General features: G+C 44.0%; 1 protein-coding gene across 3 annotated transcripts in view; it reads right to left on the minus strand.

Annotated features, from left to right (window-relative positions):
• HPSE (heparanase) overlaps positions 1 to 13,053 on the minus strand; it is a 30,595-nt gene extending 17,542 nt beyond the window's left edge. For all 3 annotated transcript variants that reach the window (XM_063108395.1, XM_063108396.1, XM_063108394.1), the window contains exons 1-2: positions 12,827 to 13,053; positions 1,459 to 1,604 (exon numbers count right to left, since the gene is read on the minus strand). In XM_063108395.1, the coding sequence (XP_062964465.1) occupies positions 1,459 to 1,604; positions 12,827 to 13,053 (373 nt within the window). The remainder of the gene's footprint in view (positions 1 to 1,458; positions 1,605 to 12,826) is intronic.
• Positions 13,054 to 13,669: the final 616 nt, after the last annotated feature.

Raw genomic sequence — 13,669 nt, forward strand, 5'->3', positions numbered from 1 at the left:
TTCAGAGGGCTCCTCAGAAGCTTGAAATTACCAGGGAGCCCTAATGATGAAAACACAGTTCAGTTTTCTTAAGGATCACTTTCAAAATACACAGAAATTGGTTTTTCATGGGCTAAATCTGCTTTGTGGTGATTTCCTCTTGACATAATAGAAGGTAGGACAAGAATCGTTGACTTTTTTCCATTTAAATTGGGTACCATCCAAACTTTTGGGACTACAACATGCACACTTGGAAAAATCCACCAGGATGCTGTGGGCAGACTTTCTTTATCACAAGGCAGCAGGGACGCAGGGCGCTTGCCGCAGGGCTAGCAGGGCAGCCAGCGACTTCCTTTCTGGGAAGCCGCGCACTGGGACTGGCTGGCCACCGGTGCCTCCCTCCATCTCTGTGCTCATGAAGAACGTTCCAGAGGAATCTGGATAATCCCAGTGCCCACCCCTCCCCCACTCCATGGTATGTAGAAAACTGATGAGCAGAGGAGAATTTCCTGTCTAAACTTCCGAGACCTTTTGAATGCATATGACTGGTGGGAAAGGGCCAAGTCTGAACATAAACTACTTCAACTTATTATTCAAAGAGAACCCTCCTGACTTTTTCCTGTTTCTTCTACTTCTGTTCTGTCAATTTTGGCCCAATAACTGATTAACTCTTTTAAATGCTTCCTAATTAGAGAAAATAAACAGAAGGAAAATATGTAATATATGAAACAAATATTACTTATTAATATTTACATTATACATGTTTATAATTTGATTATACAATATTTTTAGCAATTGTTGAAATAATGACTTAACTTCCATTTGATATCTGTTAGCACTTTTGAAAGACACAGGACAAATCCTTATGGCTTCCTAGGGCAGGTTTCTCAGGTGAAGTCTAAAGACTTCCAATACCAGAATCACCTGACAAGCTTGCTAAGATTGGAATCTAAGGTCGGAGTCCAGAAGTCCAAATATTCACTCACCCCAGGTGATTATGGGTAGTCAAGAAAGCTTGAGAACCACTGCCCAGTAAGTCAAGTCTTACAATCCATTCTTAGCAGCAGAGTATATCTCCGTGTCCCGTTGTCATATCTTTCTTTCACATTTTATATCACATTTTATATCGGAATGCTTCAATCTGTCTTCAGCTGTGAACACTCTCTTCAGTCGGACACATGCCTACCCCCATGCTCCCTCTAAGCAGCAATGTCCTTCAGCTACAATCACTGTTCTATTTCTAACACAATTAACTCTCAGGCCCAGCACACCTTGTGTGTGAGGGCTCACATCATAACAACATCATAAGGAAAACCCTGCCCACTGCTCCCTTCTTTCGTTTAGGTACTGCCACGGGTCAGTTGGGGGGCCTTAATCTCGTATTAATTGTTAGGTGTGAGCAATAACACTTTTCTCTAAGTATTCTCATGACTGACTTGAGTTAGTTAACATATATAGTTAATCTTTAAAAAGTCTCACCCTGGTTGACTTGAGATTGCCAGTAACTTCTCTCTTCAAAGGTTGGTTCCATCTTGGGATCAAAAATTAGGAAGTCTGTCTTGGTGCCGCCAAACCTCAAGTACGCAGGGGACAAACCTCTGGCCAAAGTACGAAGCTTTGGAGAACTGTTACAAAGACAGGCTAGAAAGTGTAATTAAGCTTTCCAAGACAATCCAGTTTGTCATTTTTATTTCCTTTTCTCTTGGTGGACCTATTTCTTAACTGTGCAGGCCCTGGAGGGAGAAGTCATATCGCTATACAGGGGAGTTGTCTCAATCTGAATCTTTCTAATTGCAGGGTAGTTTTTCTAGGTAACTGAACGCAACTTGGAGCTCTAATTCTGGCAAGAGCTTATATTTTAACATGACAAGTAGGACAGTGTTCAGTACTTTAAAAAAAACTCCTCACCTTTTATGATGGATGGAGGAAAAGCAATAAGAGAATGGAAACTAAGAAAAAATGACTCTGTGTCTTCTTTGAAAAATAGATTGTCCAAAACTATGGAGACAGTAAAAAGATTTCTGGGGGTTGGGGGTGGGAACGGGAGGTGGAGAGGGATGAATAGGCAGAGCACAGAGGACTTTTAGAGCACTGAAAATACTCTGTTGTGATATACTGTAATGGTGGATACGTGTCATTGTACAGTATGGGTTGTCCAAACCCATACAACATCCAACACCAAGAGTAAACCCTAATGTAAACTATGGAGACTTTGGGTGATAATGATGTGTTGATGTAGGCTTGTCAATTGTAACAAGTGTACCACGCTGGTGGGGATGTTTACAATGAGGGAGGCCATGCATGTTTGGGGCAGGGGGTATATGGGAAATCTCTGTGCTTTCTGCTCAATTTTGCTGTGAACCTAAAACTGCTCTAAAAAATAAAGTCTATTAAAAATTTTTTTGGTGGATGACAAAAAAAAAAAAAAAGATTGTCTTCAAACTTATGTTTCCGGAGAAGTTCGTAAATGACTTAGGATTCCTTCTCTTCTCTCTCATTCCTCTCACCCTCAAATGCATCCCCCTCCCCCGGGGAAAATCCTCCTTTTGAATTTGTCAAATGACTTAGAATAATTCCAATCACAACACCTCTAGTTGGAACAATTCTAAATACATATCCCGTCAAGCCAAAAATGCTCCTAATAGGTGTCTATTTGTGCTCAGAATGGTACCAATTGCTATAGAATGGAATTAGAATGATCTGTAATCCCTTCCCTCAGCAGGGATATTTAAGTGAGCACAGCTAAGAAAACAGAAGACCCAGGTAACAGGGACATCTGCCATACATTTCTGAAGTCTCACACATGTGATCCTGGTCAGTCTGCTTCCAGGAATGCTCTTAAAACACATAAAACCAATGCTGTGTAGTTCTCGAAATGGCCCAATTTATTTGTTTACATGTCAGTTTATTTCAAGTTGGAAAATTTTTCCTGGAGGACTAATTGCCAACACTTCTTAACATCCTAGGAATTAAAGACATGACCTAAACTAAATTTTAAGATGCACTTCTGTTTCACTATACATAGTACTATATAAACTTTTTGAAAGATTTCTTTGTTTATACTCAGGAAAAAAAAAAAAAAAATGAAAGGTGGAAATTGACCAAAGGATATGTCTCCTGCATTAAACACTTCAGTGATTCCTCCTCACCATTTTATAACCTGAGAGCCTTTTAATGCACTACCTAAGCACATTTGTCTTCATAGGCCTCCTCCTCCAAAAACAATATTAAAAATTATATTTTATGTGATACCTTTATAATGGCAAATATGTTGATACTACATATTAAAACATTCTCTTTGACCTAGAAGTTCGTTTTCCTTGGATCTGAAAGGAATTAAGATATTTTTGTGGGCCTCTAAAAGTACTGTGGGCCCTGACAGTAGGCATTGCAGTGTAAAGTGAGACTTGAACCTGGAATTCCCCCTGACTGAGATGGCTGACAGCACAGTGGAGCTCTAGGAAGGATAGCACCTGCCATGACAGCCTCAAAACCACTGGAAAATAAATGGAAATACTAATTTGGAAGGAGGAAGAAAGCTATTTCGAGTTTGGTACAAAGTCAAATAAAAATATTTGTGTTCTTATTTAGTTCAAATTAGCATTTCGGGTACAGAGTTTCAGTTTGGGAAGATGAAAACGTTCTGCACATGGGTAGTAGTGATTTTTGCACTATAATGTGAATGTATTAACGCCATTGCACTGCACTTTAAAATGGTGAAAATGATAAGTTTTATGTTCTGTGTATTTTACCACAATAAAATAAATTAATTAATAGAACACATAGAGTCATTTTAGCAATAAAAATGATACATACATCCATATATATATGAGAAATCTGCCAGCATAACAGCGGTCCTTATTATGTGGTGAGATAGATAGACTCTTTTCTATTGCTTTCTGTATTTTACAAGTTTTCCATAATAAGCACATGATATTTTAAATTATATAAGACAGTTTTTTTGTGTGTGTTTATTTCCTAATAGGTGAACTTATTTAATAAATATTCATTGCAGGCCCACTCTGTGCCAGGCATTATGCTCGTTGCTGGGGATACAATGGTGAACAAGACATAGCTGCTGTTCTCATGTAATTTAGAGTCTGGTGATATAGATGAACAAGTAAATAGGCAATTCTAAAACAGTGCTATGAGAACATACAGAGGGGCTTCTAACCCAGAATTTGGGCTGGGGTTAGAGACTGGTTAGAGAAGGTTTTCTGAGAAAATGGTTTCACTCTTAAATATACAAAAGAAATAAACCTTATCCAGATCAAAGACCGTAGGGTGGGACTAAAGAAATTGTTCCAAGTGTACGGAAGAGACGGTGCAAAGACTAGAGGTAGAAGAGAGTATGGCACCACTGAAGAGCTAGAGAGTGGCTGGTGTCTAGAGAAGGGGACAGAGAAGCTGAGAGAGAACAGACTGGAGGGGCAAATGGGGCCATATTGAGCCTGTAATACACGGTATTCAGGAGGTCTAACTTTAATTGGGGGCACTAGGGAGCCATGGAAGGCTTCCAAGCAGTTGGAGTGACCTCACGGGACTTATTTCAGAAAGGAATTTCAGGCTGCAGTGTAAATAATTGGACAGAAGGACCAAGACTGTGGCACTGTTGATGTAGACACAAAGTGATGGACTGGGGTAAGGTAACAGCAGTGGGGAGGGAGAGAGGTGGATAAATTCACAACCTATTTAGAGGTAGAAATAATAGATTTGGTAATTAACTGGATGTTAAAGAGGAGTCAAGGATTACTGCTGGGAAGCACCTTGGAAGATGGTAATATCATTGCTGAGATGAGGAATGGGTGATAGATTGGAGATGGGGTTTAAGAAGGAAGGGGAAGGGGGATCAGTTTTGTAGAATTTGAGATGCCAATGGAACACCAAAAACTGTATTTCCATCAGGCCTTTGGCCATGTGTGTCTGGAACTCAGGAGACACATCTAGTCTGGGGAGGTAGATAGGTGAGTCCTCAGTATAAAAGTCAGTGACTAGTAACCCCTATCCCACGGATGCTGAGACATGACCCTAAAACCGATGTGTGGAACTTCCTCAGAGTTCCTCCCAGCTAGCCTCGTTGCACTGCCTTTGGCTAGACACTGATTCTGGTCCTTGGTATTTTGATCATGTTTGATGATAGAGGAAACTCATTTAGATTCGTATAGCTGGTATTTGTAAGCAATTGAGACTGAGCAAGAGATTGATGCTCTCTGGGAAGTGAGGGGGAGACTAGCACCTGGAAAAGGAGCTGCGGTGTCACAAGACAGGCATCTGTGCCTGGCCTGGTCATGGTACTAGAGCACCAGAGCCTGGTCCCCAGAGGGAAGGACCATACCACCCCAGGCACTCGCCATCACATTACCCTGCCTTTATTTTCTTCACACCATCCAGCACTGTCTGAACTTAGCTTCCTCATGTGGTTTACTATCTATCCCAACCCCCATCCCTGACACAGGCTCCCTGAGAACAGTGACCTTGTCTGTCTGCCTTATCAGAATCTCCCCAGCACCTAGACAAGTGCCTGGCATGCAGCTGGTGCTTAATAAATATTTGTTAAGTGAATGAACAAGTGAGGCCAGCCTGATGAAAGGTCAAGTGGAGGTCAAAGACCATTTTCTGAACAAAATTAAAACCCAATGCTGTGGCTGCTGCCAAGTAAAGAAATCACATGTTTCAAAGTTTTGCTATTAAGGACTTTTTTCTTTGTGTCCTTTGCAATGGAATATTTTCTTGTTTTGAGAATACAATACTGATGCCCTCTGACAAAAACCAGATTTAATACAGCTGCAAAACATGCCATAAAAACAAAATTGATCAAAGCTATGGTATTTCAATCATCTACAGGAAAAAGAAAGGGAAAAAAAAAAAAAAAACACTACCACGATGACACGGAAATAACAAAGGAACGCATAAAAGCAGCTGCAACTATTCCATTTCCGGATCAGTCTGTCAGAAAAAAAAAAGGAGTGTCTGCAGGTGTTTTTTATTTCACCTTTTGTGCAAAAATAAGTCTCTTATCTCTGACACGAAAACAGAGGTGTGCTGGTGTCAGCTTGTGCCGGCTCATACTGGCTTGTGAGAGCCAAATGTTACATTCTGAGAAATGTGAACCAGTTGCTAAACTGCTGGCAGTGTGAAACTGGCTGTGGTGGGTGTATTTACACCACAGAAATCAGCAAAAATCATACCTCAGTCTTCCCTTCTCCCAGAGACCAAGTTAAATACTTTCTAGCACACCACCGCATGAGACCACTCAAAGGAATACTAGAAGTGGAGAGGAGGCTGAGCAGCAACAACACTGAAGACAAGCTGGAGAAGGTGGAGAACTGTCAGAGAGGTGGGCGAAATCCCCCCAAAATGCAAGTGACGGGTCCAAAGGGATGAAAAAGTGTTTCCGTCGTCAGTCTTGCCCAATGCTTTTGGAGGGGCCAGGGGAAGACATCCCTTCCACCCCCTGAAGGTTCTCTGAAAAATCACCTGATAATAACAAGTTTTATTATGTCACAGTTTTATGTGACACAGGAGCCTTCAGAATGAAGACCCAAAGATACAGGGAAGATTGTCCATATTTATGCTTAGGTTCTGTGAAGCAGGCACAGCCACGTAGAAATGTGATTGGACAAGACAAGTGTGGCCTAATGCTAACAGACTCAGTGGGGAAACTCAGCAAGGCCTGTCTGTTCAGGTTCTTGGCCTCTCCGTGTAGCATTTGTTCCTCCAGTGTATGGAGCAGAGCCCTGTCTGGAATGGGGGTCCTATGACCTACAATCAGACAAGGTAGGTCAGAGAATTTCTTTATGGCCAGCTCCAAGACAGAGGGCAGAGGGGAAGATTAGAGAATATCTGTGTCCTGCCTTGGGGAAGAGGGATTCTAGTTTCTAGGCTTGTCTCAGGGGAGAATGAGGCTGAGAGACAGGAGGACAGGAGAACGTCAGAGGAAAACTTTGCTTTAGAGGCTTCTTCTGAGGCCTTCTCTTTGGAGTCTCACTTTCTGGACCCTAACATTTTGAAGACACTGTACTTACTAGTTTGTTAGGGCTGCAGTAACAAAATACCACAAACTGAGTGGCTTACACAACAGAAATCTATTGTCTGTCAATTCCGGAAGCTAAAAATCTGAAATCAAAGTATTGGCAGGGCCATACTCCCTCTGAGGCCACTGGGAAAGGATCTGTTCCAGGCCTCTCTCCTAATTTCTAGTAGTTCCTTGTAGCAGTGCAACTCTAATCTTCACATGGCATTTGCCCTGTGTGCATATCTGTCTCCAAATTTTCCCTTTTTATAAGGACATCAGTCACATTAGATTGGGGCCACTGCATTCCAGTATGACCTCATCTTAACTAATAACATCTGAAATTACCCTATTGACAAATAAAGTCACATTCTGAGATACTTGGGGATTAGGACCTCAGTATATGAATGCGGGGGTGGGGGGACACCAACCCGTAGTAGAGATCAGATAAGATGTTTATTGTGTTTCACAACAAAAGAAGGTCATTGATGATGTTGGAGATGGTGACATCATGAGGATGGACCAGGAAGAGGAGGAAAGAAATACAGCACTTCCTGCAGAGACACGTGTGTGGGAAGGTATTTGAGATGGGAAAGACTCAAAGAAAATGTGATATATACACACAATAGAATATTAGAGGGTGTTTATGTGCTGAGAGGAAGGAGCCAACCAAAAGGGAGAGGTTAGAGATTCAGGAGAGTGAAGAGACCATTGATCGAACAACGACCTTGGGGAGGCAGGAGGGGACAGGATCCAGAGCAGAGCTGGAAGAACTGGCCTGAGACAAGAGAAAGGAAGAGAGCTGGACACAGATGTGGTTTGTCTGCAGGTCTGACGGCAGGAAGAAAAGGGAGTGCTCCTGTCTAGTGACTTCATTTTCTTTGGGTAGCAGAAGAATGGTTCCATGCTAAGAGTGGTGAAGTGGAGGTGGAATCAGAGTTTTAAAGAAAGTAAAGAATGAGAAAGGCAGGGAAATGGAGAGTTAAGGAATAAGACTAAGGGCCAAGTAAGTCTGGACGCCAAAAATTTATAGTGCAACATCAATCTATGTGGCTGCGACATTGTCCACTCCCCATCCCCCAAGAGCTCAATAGCCCAGCTATACAAGGTGGCCACTAAGACTGGAAACAGGCAAATACATAAAAAATGGTTTATTAATATACATTAAAATTCATGATTAAGAAATATTTTTCCATTTCCAGATTTTTGACCCACCCTGTAGAGAGAGAAAATACAATTTCTCACCAAAAGAGAGAAAATACAATTGGACTAAGCCAGGTTTGGGGCAGGGGCTTGAGGATATTGTCACAAGAGTGGTTCATATAATAAATCAAGAAATCCAAATCAGATATGAAAGCAGTAGAGAGGCAAAGAAGCTGTTCAGTGGAGATATTAATAAACACTTGTGATGGGAACCACAGGGTAAAAGAGCTGAGAAGGTAAGGAACTGTGGTCCAAGAACAGTAGGTTTGACTCTAAGATTTCAGATGTTGAGAGGCTCATAGAGCAGAAGAGTCAAGGCTCATCCAACATGGCATAAGGTGGATGAAACGGAGTGTGTGCTAAACTGGCTCTCACGAAAAAAGTGCCCTGTTTCTTAGTGTTTGTCATTTTCCATGGTGTAAATAATCCCCCCAATAGCTGATTTCAAGATACCAGTGTGCTGTGGCTGAATGTAGAGCTGAGAGAAATGCACACATTTCATAAGCTGGTGCAAGCTGGTTTCATTACAACACTGAGTGAAGATTATCAAAAAATGTGGGGGTGAAAAAATTGAAAGACAGTTTATCAGGATGAACTCGGAGTCATCTAGGGTGACGGTGGGGCTTGGAGGTGGAGAGGAAACAGTGAGATCCATGCCAAACTTCCATCAGTAAGGAGAAGTGAGTGAAAGGAGAGCAGAGTACAGTGACAAGGGGCAGCAGATGAGAGCCAGATGTGGGATGGATCCTCTCTAACATGCACCAGAGGTTAATCCAAACGGAGTGCCTTAGGCATGTTGCATAGATTCTTTCACTTAATCTCGAAAGAACTCGATGAGGTCAGTATCATTATTAAACTCATTTTACAGACATGGAACCTGAACAAAATGAGGTAAGTAATTTATCCAAGGTAACAAGTCAAAAGGGAGTTGAACTACAGCAGTGTGGAGTCCAAACTAATGGGCCGTCCTCTAGAAGCTGCACTGGGGAACTGGAAAAGGTCAGGAGTATGGGAGACTGGGCAGCCTCTCCTCCAAAGGGCTATAGGGGAAGAGAGTGTCTTCAGAGAAGAGCCAAGTTCCAGCTGGGCAAGGAGGTGCAGGGGATATTCTGTGAGGAGGACAGAGCAGGGCTACCATGCAAAGTGCTCCGGGGACACAGCACACAGTGGGAAGGTTTGGGGACTGGCCGGGTAGCTCAGTTGGTTAAAGTGCAGCCTTATAACCCCAAGGTCATGGGAAAATAAATAAATTTTTTTTTAAAAAAAGAGAAAGTTTTGGAAGGGAAGGGAACAATAAGAGTTCAATCAGGAGATAGCCCTTCTCAGGGGTCATTTGGCCATGGATATTTCTGTCATACACATAGAGGACCTGTGGCTCTTACCAAAATCAGTTTCAAAATGCGTGTTTAACGTTGATAGTAAATGCTTCTCCAAATATGAAAAGCAGCTTACTTGATGAAGATGCAGGAATCTAATTATTGAAAGTTACTATTGATAAACATTTATCAAATTGGCAAAAAGAGATGAACTTCACTGAAGAAAAGCAAGCAAACTGCTGTGAAAAGCAAGCACAACAGATTACTGCTATTGCTGTTTGTACCACTTCTGCTGTTCGGTACATAATGATCTCTCCCACCGACTCAGCACTCTCCTTTTTCCTTTGTGTTAGTGAACTGGGCTTGTGCATATGTCTGATCTGAAATGTAGAGTTGCACTGTCCAACACAGTGGCACTGGCTACATGTGGCTCGTGAGCACCTGAAATGTGGTTAGTGCAAAGTGAGAAGTGTCGTGAATATACAATACACAGCAGATTTTAGAGACTTTTTGAAAAAGGAATGTTTAATACCTCATTAATATTTTTATATTGATTAGATGTTGAAATGATACTTTGCATATACTGAGCTAAATAAAATGTTAAACTTGACCTGCTTCTTTTTATCTTTTTAAATATGGCTACTAGAAAATTTAAAATTACATATGTGGCTTGCATATGAGGCTTGCATTACATTTCTATTAGACAGTGTTGCTCTAGGGCCAGGGCCTTTTTGGAGTTTTGCACATAGTTGGGCTGAAGAAGTATTTCGATTGGTTTGTTGACTAATTCCCTCTGGGAAGAGGACAAATTAAAAAGATGCTCCTTTCCAATTCTAGATTGTTCTATCATTGGCATTTAAGTTTTGCGTACTCTATGTTCTCTGGTTACAAATGTGAAAAAAAACCTGTTTGCTAGAACCATGCGACCTGATTAAATGTGCTTAGGCCTCCTTTGAAGTACCTTGGAGATTTGGGCCCCGATACTCCTACTCTCATGTGAGTGCTTCTTTTCATTATATTACTCTCTCAGTTTGTCTCCAGACAAGCTTTTTCTACCATACCCCACTCTGTTTCCTTTAAAAAATGTAAACTGTTCTCCTTTTGTGTATGTGTGTACTATTGTCCCTGTGATTAGAGTCTGGTTTCAAATTCTGCTCCTTCATTTACGATCTGGCTGACCATGGCCAAGTTATATAATCTCCCCTAGCCTCAATTTCTTCCTTTTTAAAATGGGGATGATAACAGTACTCATCTCCTAGTGTTGTGGCAAGGACTAAATGAATTAATGCCTAGACGGTGCTTCAACCAGGGCCTGGCACAGGACAAGGGCTGGGCGTGGGTCAGCTATTTGTGCTATCCTCTTGTTCCTTATTCCTTCAGCTTTCATCTGCTCGGTGCTTGCCATCTTTGCCCATGCAGCTTCACTAGGGAACTATAGTAAAACAACACCTCTCTTGCTTCCTCTACTGTAGACAGACATTAAGCTTAGTGCTGTTTTCTGAAGTGGCTGGGCCATTTGAACACTGTGCTAAACATCCCGGGGAGATGGACCTTCAGAACCTAATTTGGAAGCGAGGTCTCAGGTGAGGAGAAGCAGCTCCTGCCTCTTTTAGGTCTCAGCTAACAGTGAAGATGTGCCTGTGGACGCTTCTGGGAAGCAGCTAGGGAAGATGTCCTCTCTAAGAGAAGACAGCTGGAAGGGACAGGAGCCAGTCCTCAGGAGAAGCCTGAATGGACAAGAATAAACTGTGTTTTGTTAACTGAAAAAAACAGTTTTATCTACTGTGCACTGTGCTCTCTTGGTTTTTCATTATCATCCAGTCTTTAAAAAAAAAGGTGCTGGGCGGGGGAGAAGAAAGACTGCTATGGATAACTAAGAGATGTGTTTAAGAATAAAGGTGTTTTAACTGTGGACTGGAAGTTCTATGTGTTTGGAGAGGAAGGTGTTTGACTACAGGATGATCAGGCCTGGACCCTGACAGTCATACCGTAGGTTTTTTCTTTTGGACCTGTGTAGGAAATTCTCCCACCAGGAAATTCTCTCTACTGCCACAAGGGAAAAGGTGGAGGTTAACTATGATCAAAGAAACACACAGAAAGCTGGTAAATGGTTAGCCCAGCACTCACCATTTCCCAGGAAGAAACAATTGGCTTAAACTTCAAACACCTATTCTGGGCCAAACATTGTGCTAAATACTTATCATCTCATCAAATCCTCATAATAATCCTGTGAGTCAGGATTTAGAAATTTCATTCTACAGATGAAGAAATTGAGGCTTGGAGTAACCAAGCAACCTGTAAAAGCCAGGTCACCCAGCTTTGCCAGAGTTGCAGAGTTGAGAGTTGAACCAGGGTGGTCTGACTGCCAATATCTTAACCAGTAGGCTACCTGCAAAATTAGCAATGGCAGCTGATAGTGCAGGCTCAGGAAGGACATCGCCTAGGTCTTTGACAATGGCGAGATTCCCATCTGTCTGGGCTAGTTGAGACGTGGCCAACTTTGGAGGCTCCCATGGCCTAGATAAGTGGCCTAGATGACCTGGGATTGTCCCCGCAGCTCCCCATCTTGGGGTCAGCCTGCACTCATGGGGCAGGAGGCATAAACCTGCACCAAGTTCACTTTTCCTTAGGTGAGAAAAAAACTTACAGCTGACAAAGCACCACCACATTTTGCAGCCTAATTTTGGAGAGAGATCTTTGTATTAGGGCTCTGTAGGTCAGTGCAGTAGTCTCCCAGGTCTCACTTGTTTATAATTTAGATTTTTTTTAAAAAAAGGAGTAACACTTATTCTTCTCCTTTGACACCTTTTGCGTCTGTTTCGTTTTGTTTGTTTAAATCTTGCTAACAGAGTTTAGAAGACGGAAGCCTACTCCACAATCTTATTTGCCCTACACTGCGCAGCAAATTCAAGCGCTCACAGCTCTCCAAGTGCACCTGCCCGGGTTCCCTCCTCCTGGCGCAGTGCTGGGGCGGGTGGGCAGTTTCTTTTCCGAATTTCCCTTTAATACCTGGTCCTTAGCGGGCGCTCAGCCAACACTTGCTGAATGAATATAAATGACGAGAGGGGAGAGGGGTGTGGGGAGAGGGGTGAGGGGAGAGGGGTAAGGGGAGAGGGGAGAGGGGAGGGGGAGAGAGAGAGAGAGAGACAGAGAGACAGAGAGACAGACAGAGAGACAGAGAGACAGAGAGACGCGGGAGAGGTTCCCGGGGACCGAGTGTGAAGTTGTTTCAACGCAAAAGAGAGGAGAGTGGCTGGCGGGGCTGGCACGGGTGTCAGGACAGGAGAGGGGACAGGACCAGGAGGCTGGCGCTTACCCCAGGAAGGTGAGGAACCGCGGGTTTGTAGCCAGGTTGGCGTCGATGGTGAAGGACAGGAACGCGGGACTCACCAGGTGCAGCGGCCGCTCGGTGGAGAAGTCCAGCTCCACGGCGTCCTCGGCCGGCGCAGGTCCCGCCAGGGCGCCGGGGGAGAAGGGACCGAGCGGCCCCAGGAGCAGGAGCAGCAGCGGCGGCGGCAGCCCCCGCGTCGAGCGCAGCAGCATCTCGGGCTCTCCTGGCGCGCCCCCCGCGAGCGCCGCGCGGCGAGTCCGGAGCCAGCGCACTTCCTCCCGCCCGGCCGCGACGCCCTTCCCTGCGCTGCTCCTCACCCCTCCCACTGCGCTCGTCCTCCCACTCCTCCCGCGTGTCTCCCCGCCCCGCCTCCCCCGTCACTCCCACTTCCTCGCACGCTGGCCCCTTGGTCGCGGTCACTTCCACTTACGAAATCACCCACACCCATTTGAAGGGTGCGGAGATGGCGGGGATCCAAGCCACCAGGAGGCCTGGGGAGGGCGCGCCGGGGAGGAGCGCTGGGCATCCTGCACTGAGCTTCGCGCGCGCAATGTCCCGCGCACACTGGGGGGCCGGGGGGGGGGGCACCAGCGTTTCCCACTTCCAGGCCCCGTCCAGGTGGAGGGGGGGAGACTTCTGACCCTGCACTAGTGCCTCCAATTGAGCATTCATCCCTTCCCCTCCCATCTAGCTTATAAACTCTTGCTTGTCACTTGAACCTGCCTAAATCTGATTAACCCTGTGTCCACTGGGTAGGGCGATGTTTCTCAAGTTTTTCTCCCTTTTAACTGAAAAATCCGACCAAGCATCAGCTAAACTACAACTAGT

Source organism: Cynocephalus volans, chromosome 9, assembly GCF_027409185.1.
Source record: "Cynocephalus volans isolate mCynVol1 chromosome 9, mCynVol1.pri, whole genome shotgun sequence".
In the NCBI taxonomy this organism is placed as follows: domain Eukaryota; kingdom Metazoa; phylum Chordata; class Mammalia; order Dermoptera; family Cynocephalidae; genus Cynocephalus; species Cynocephalus volans.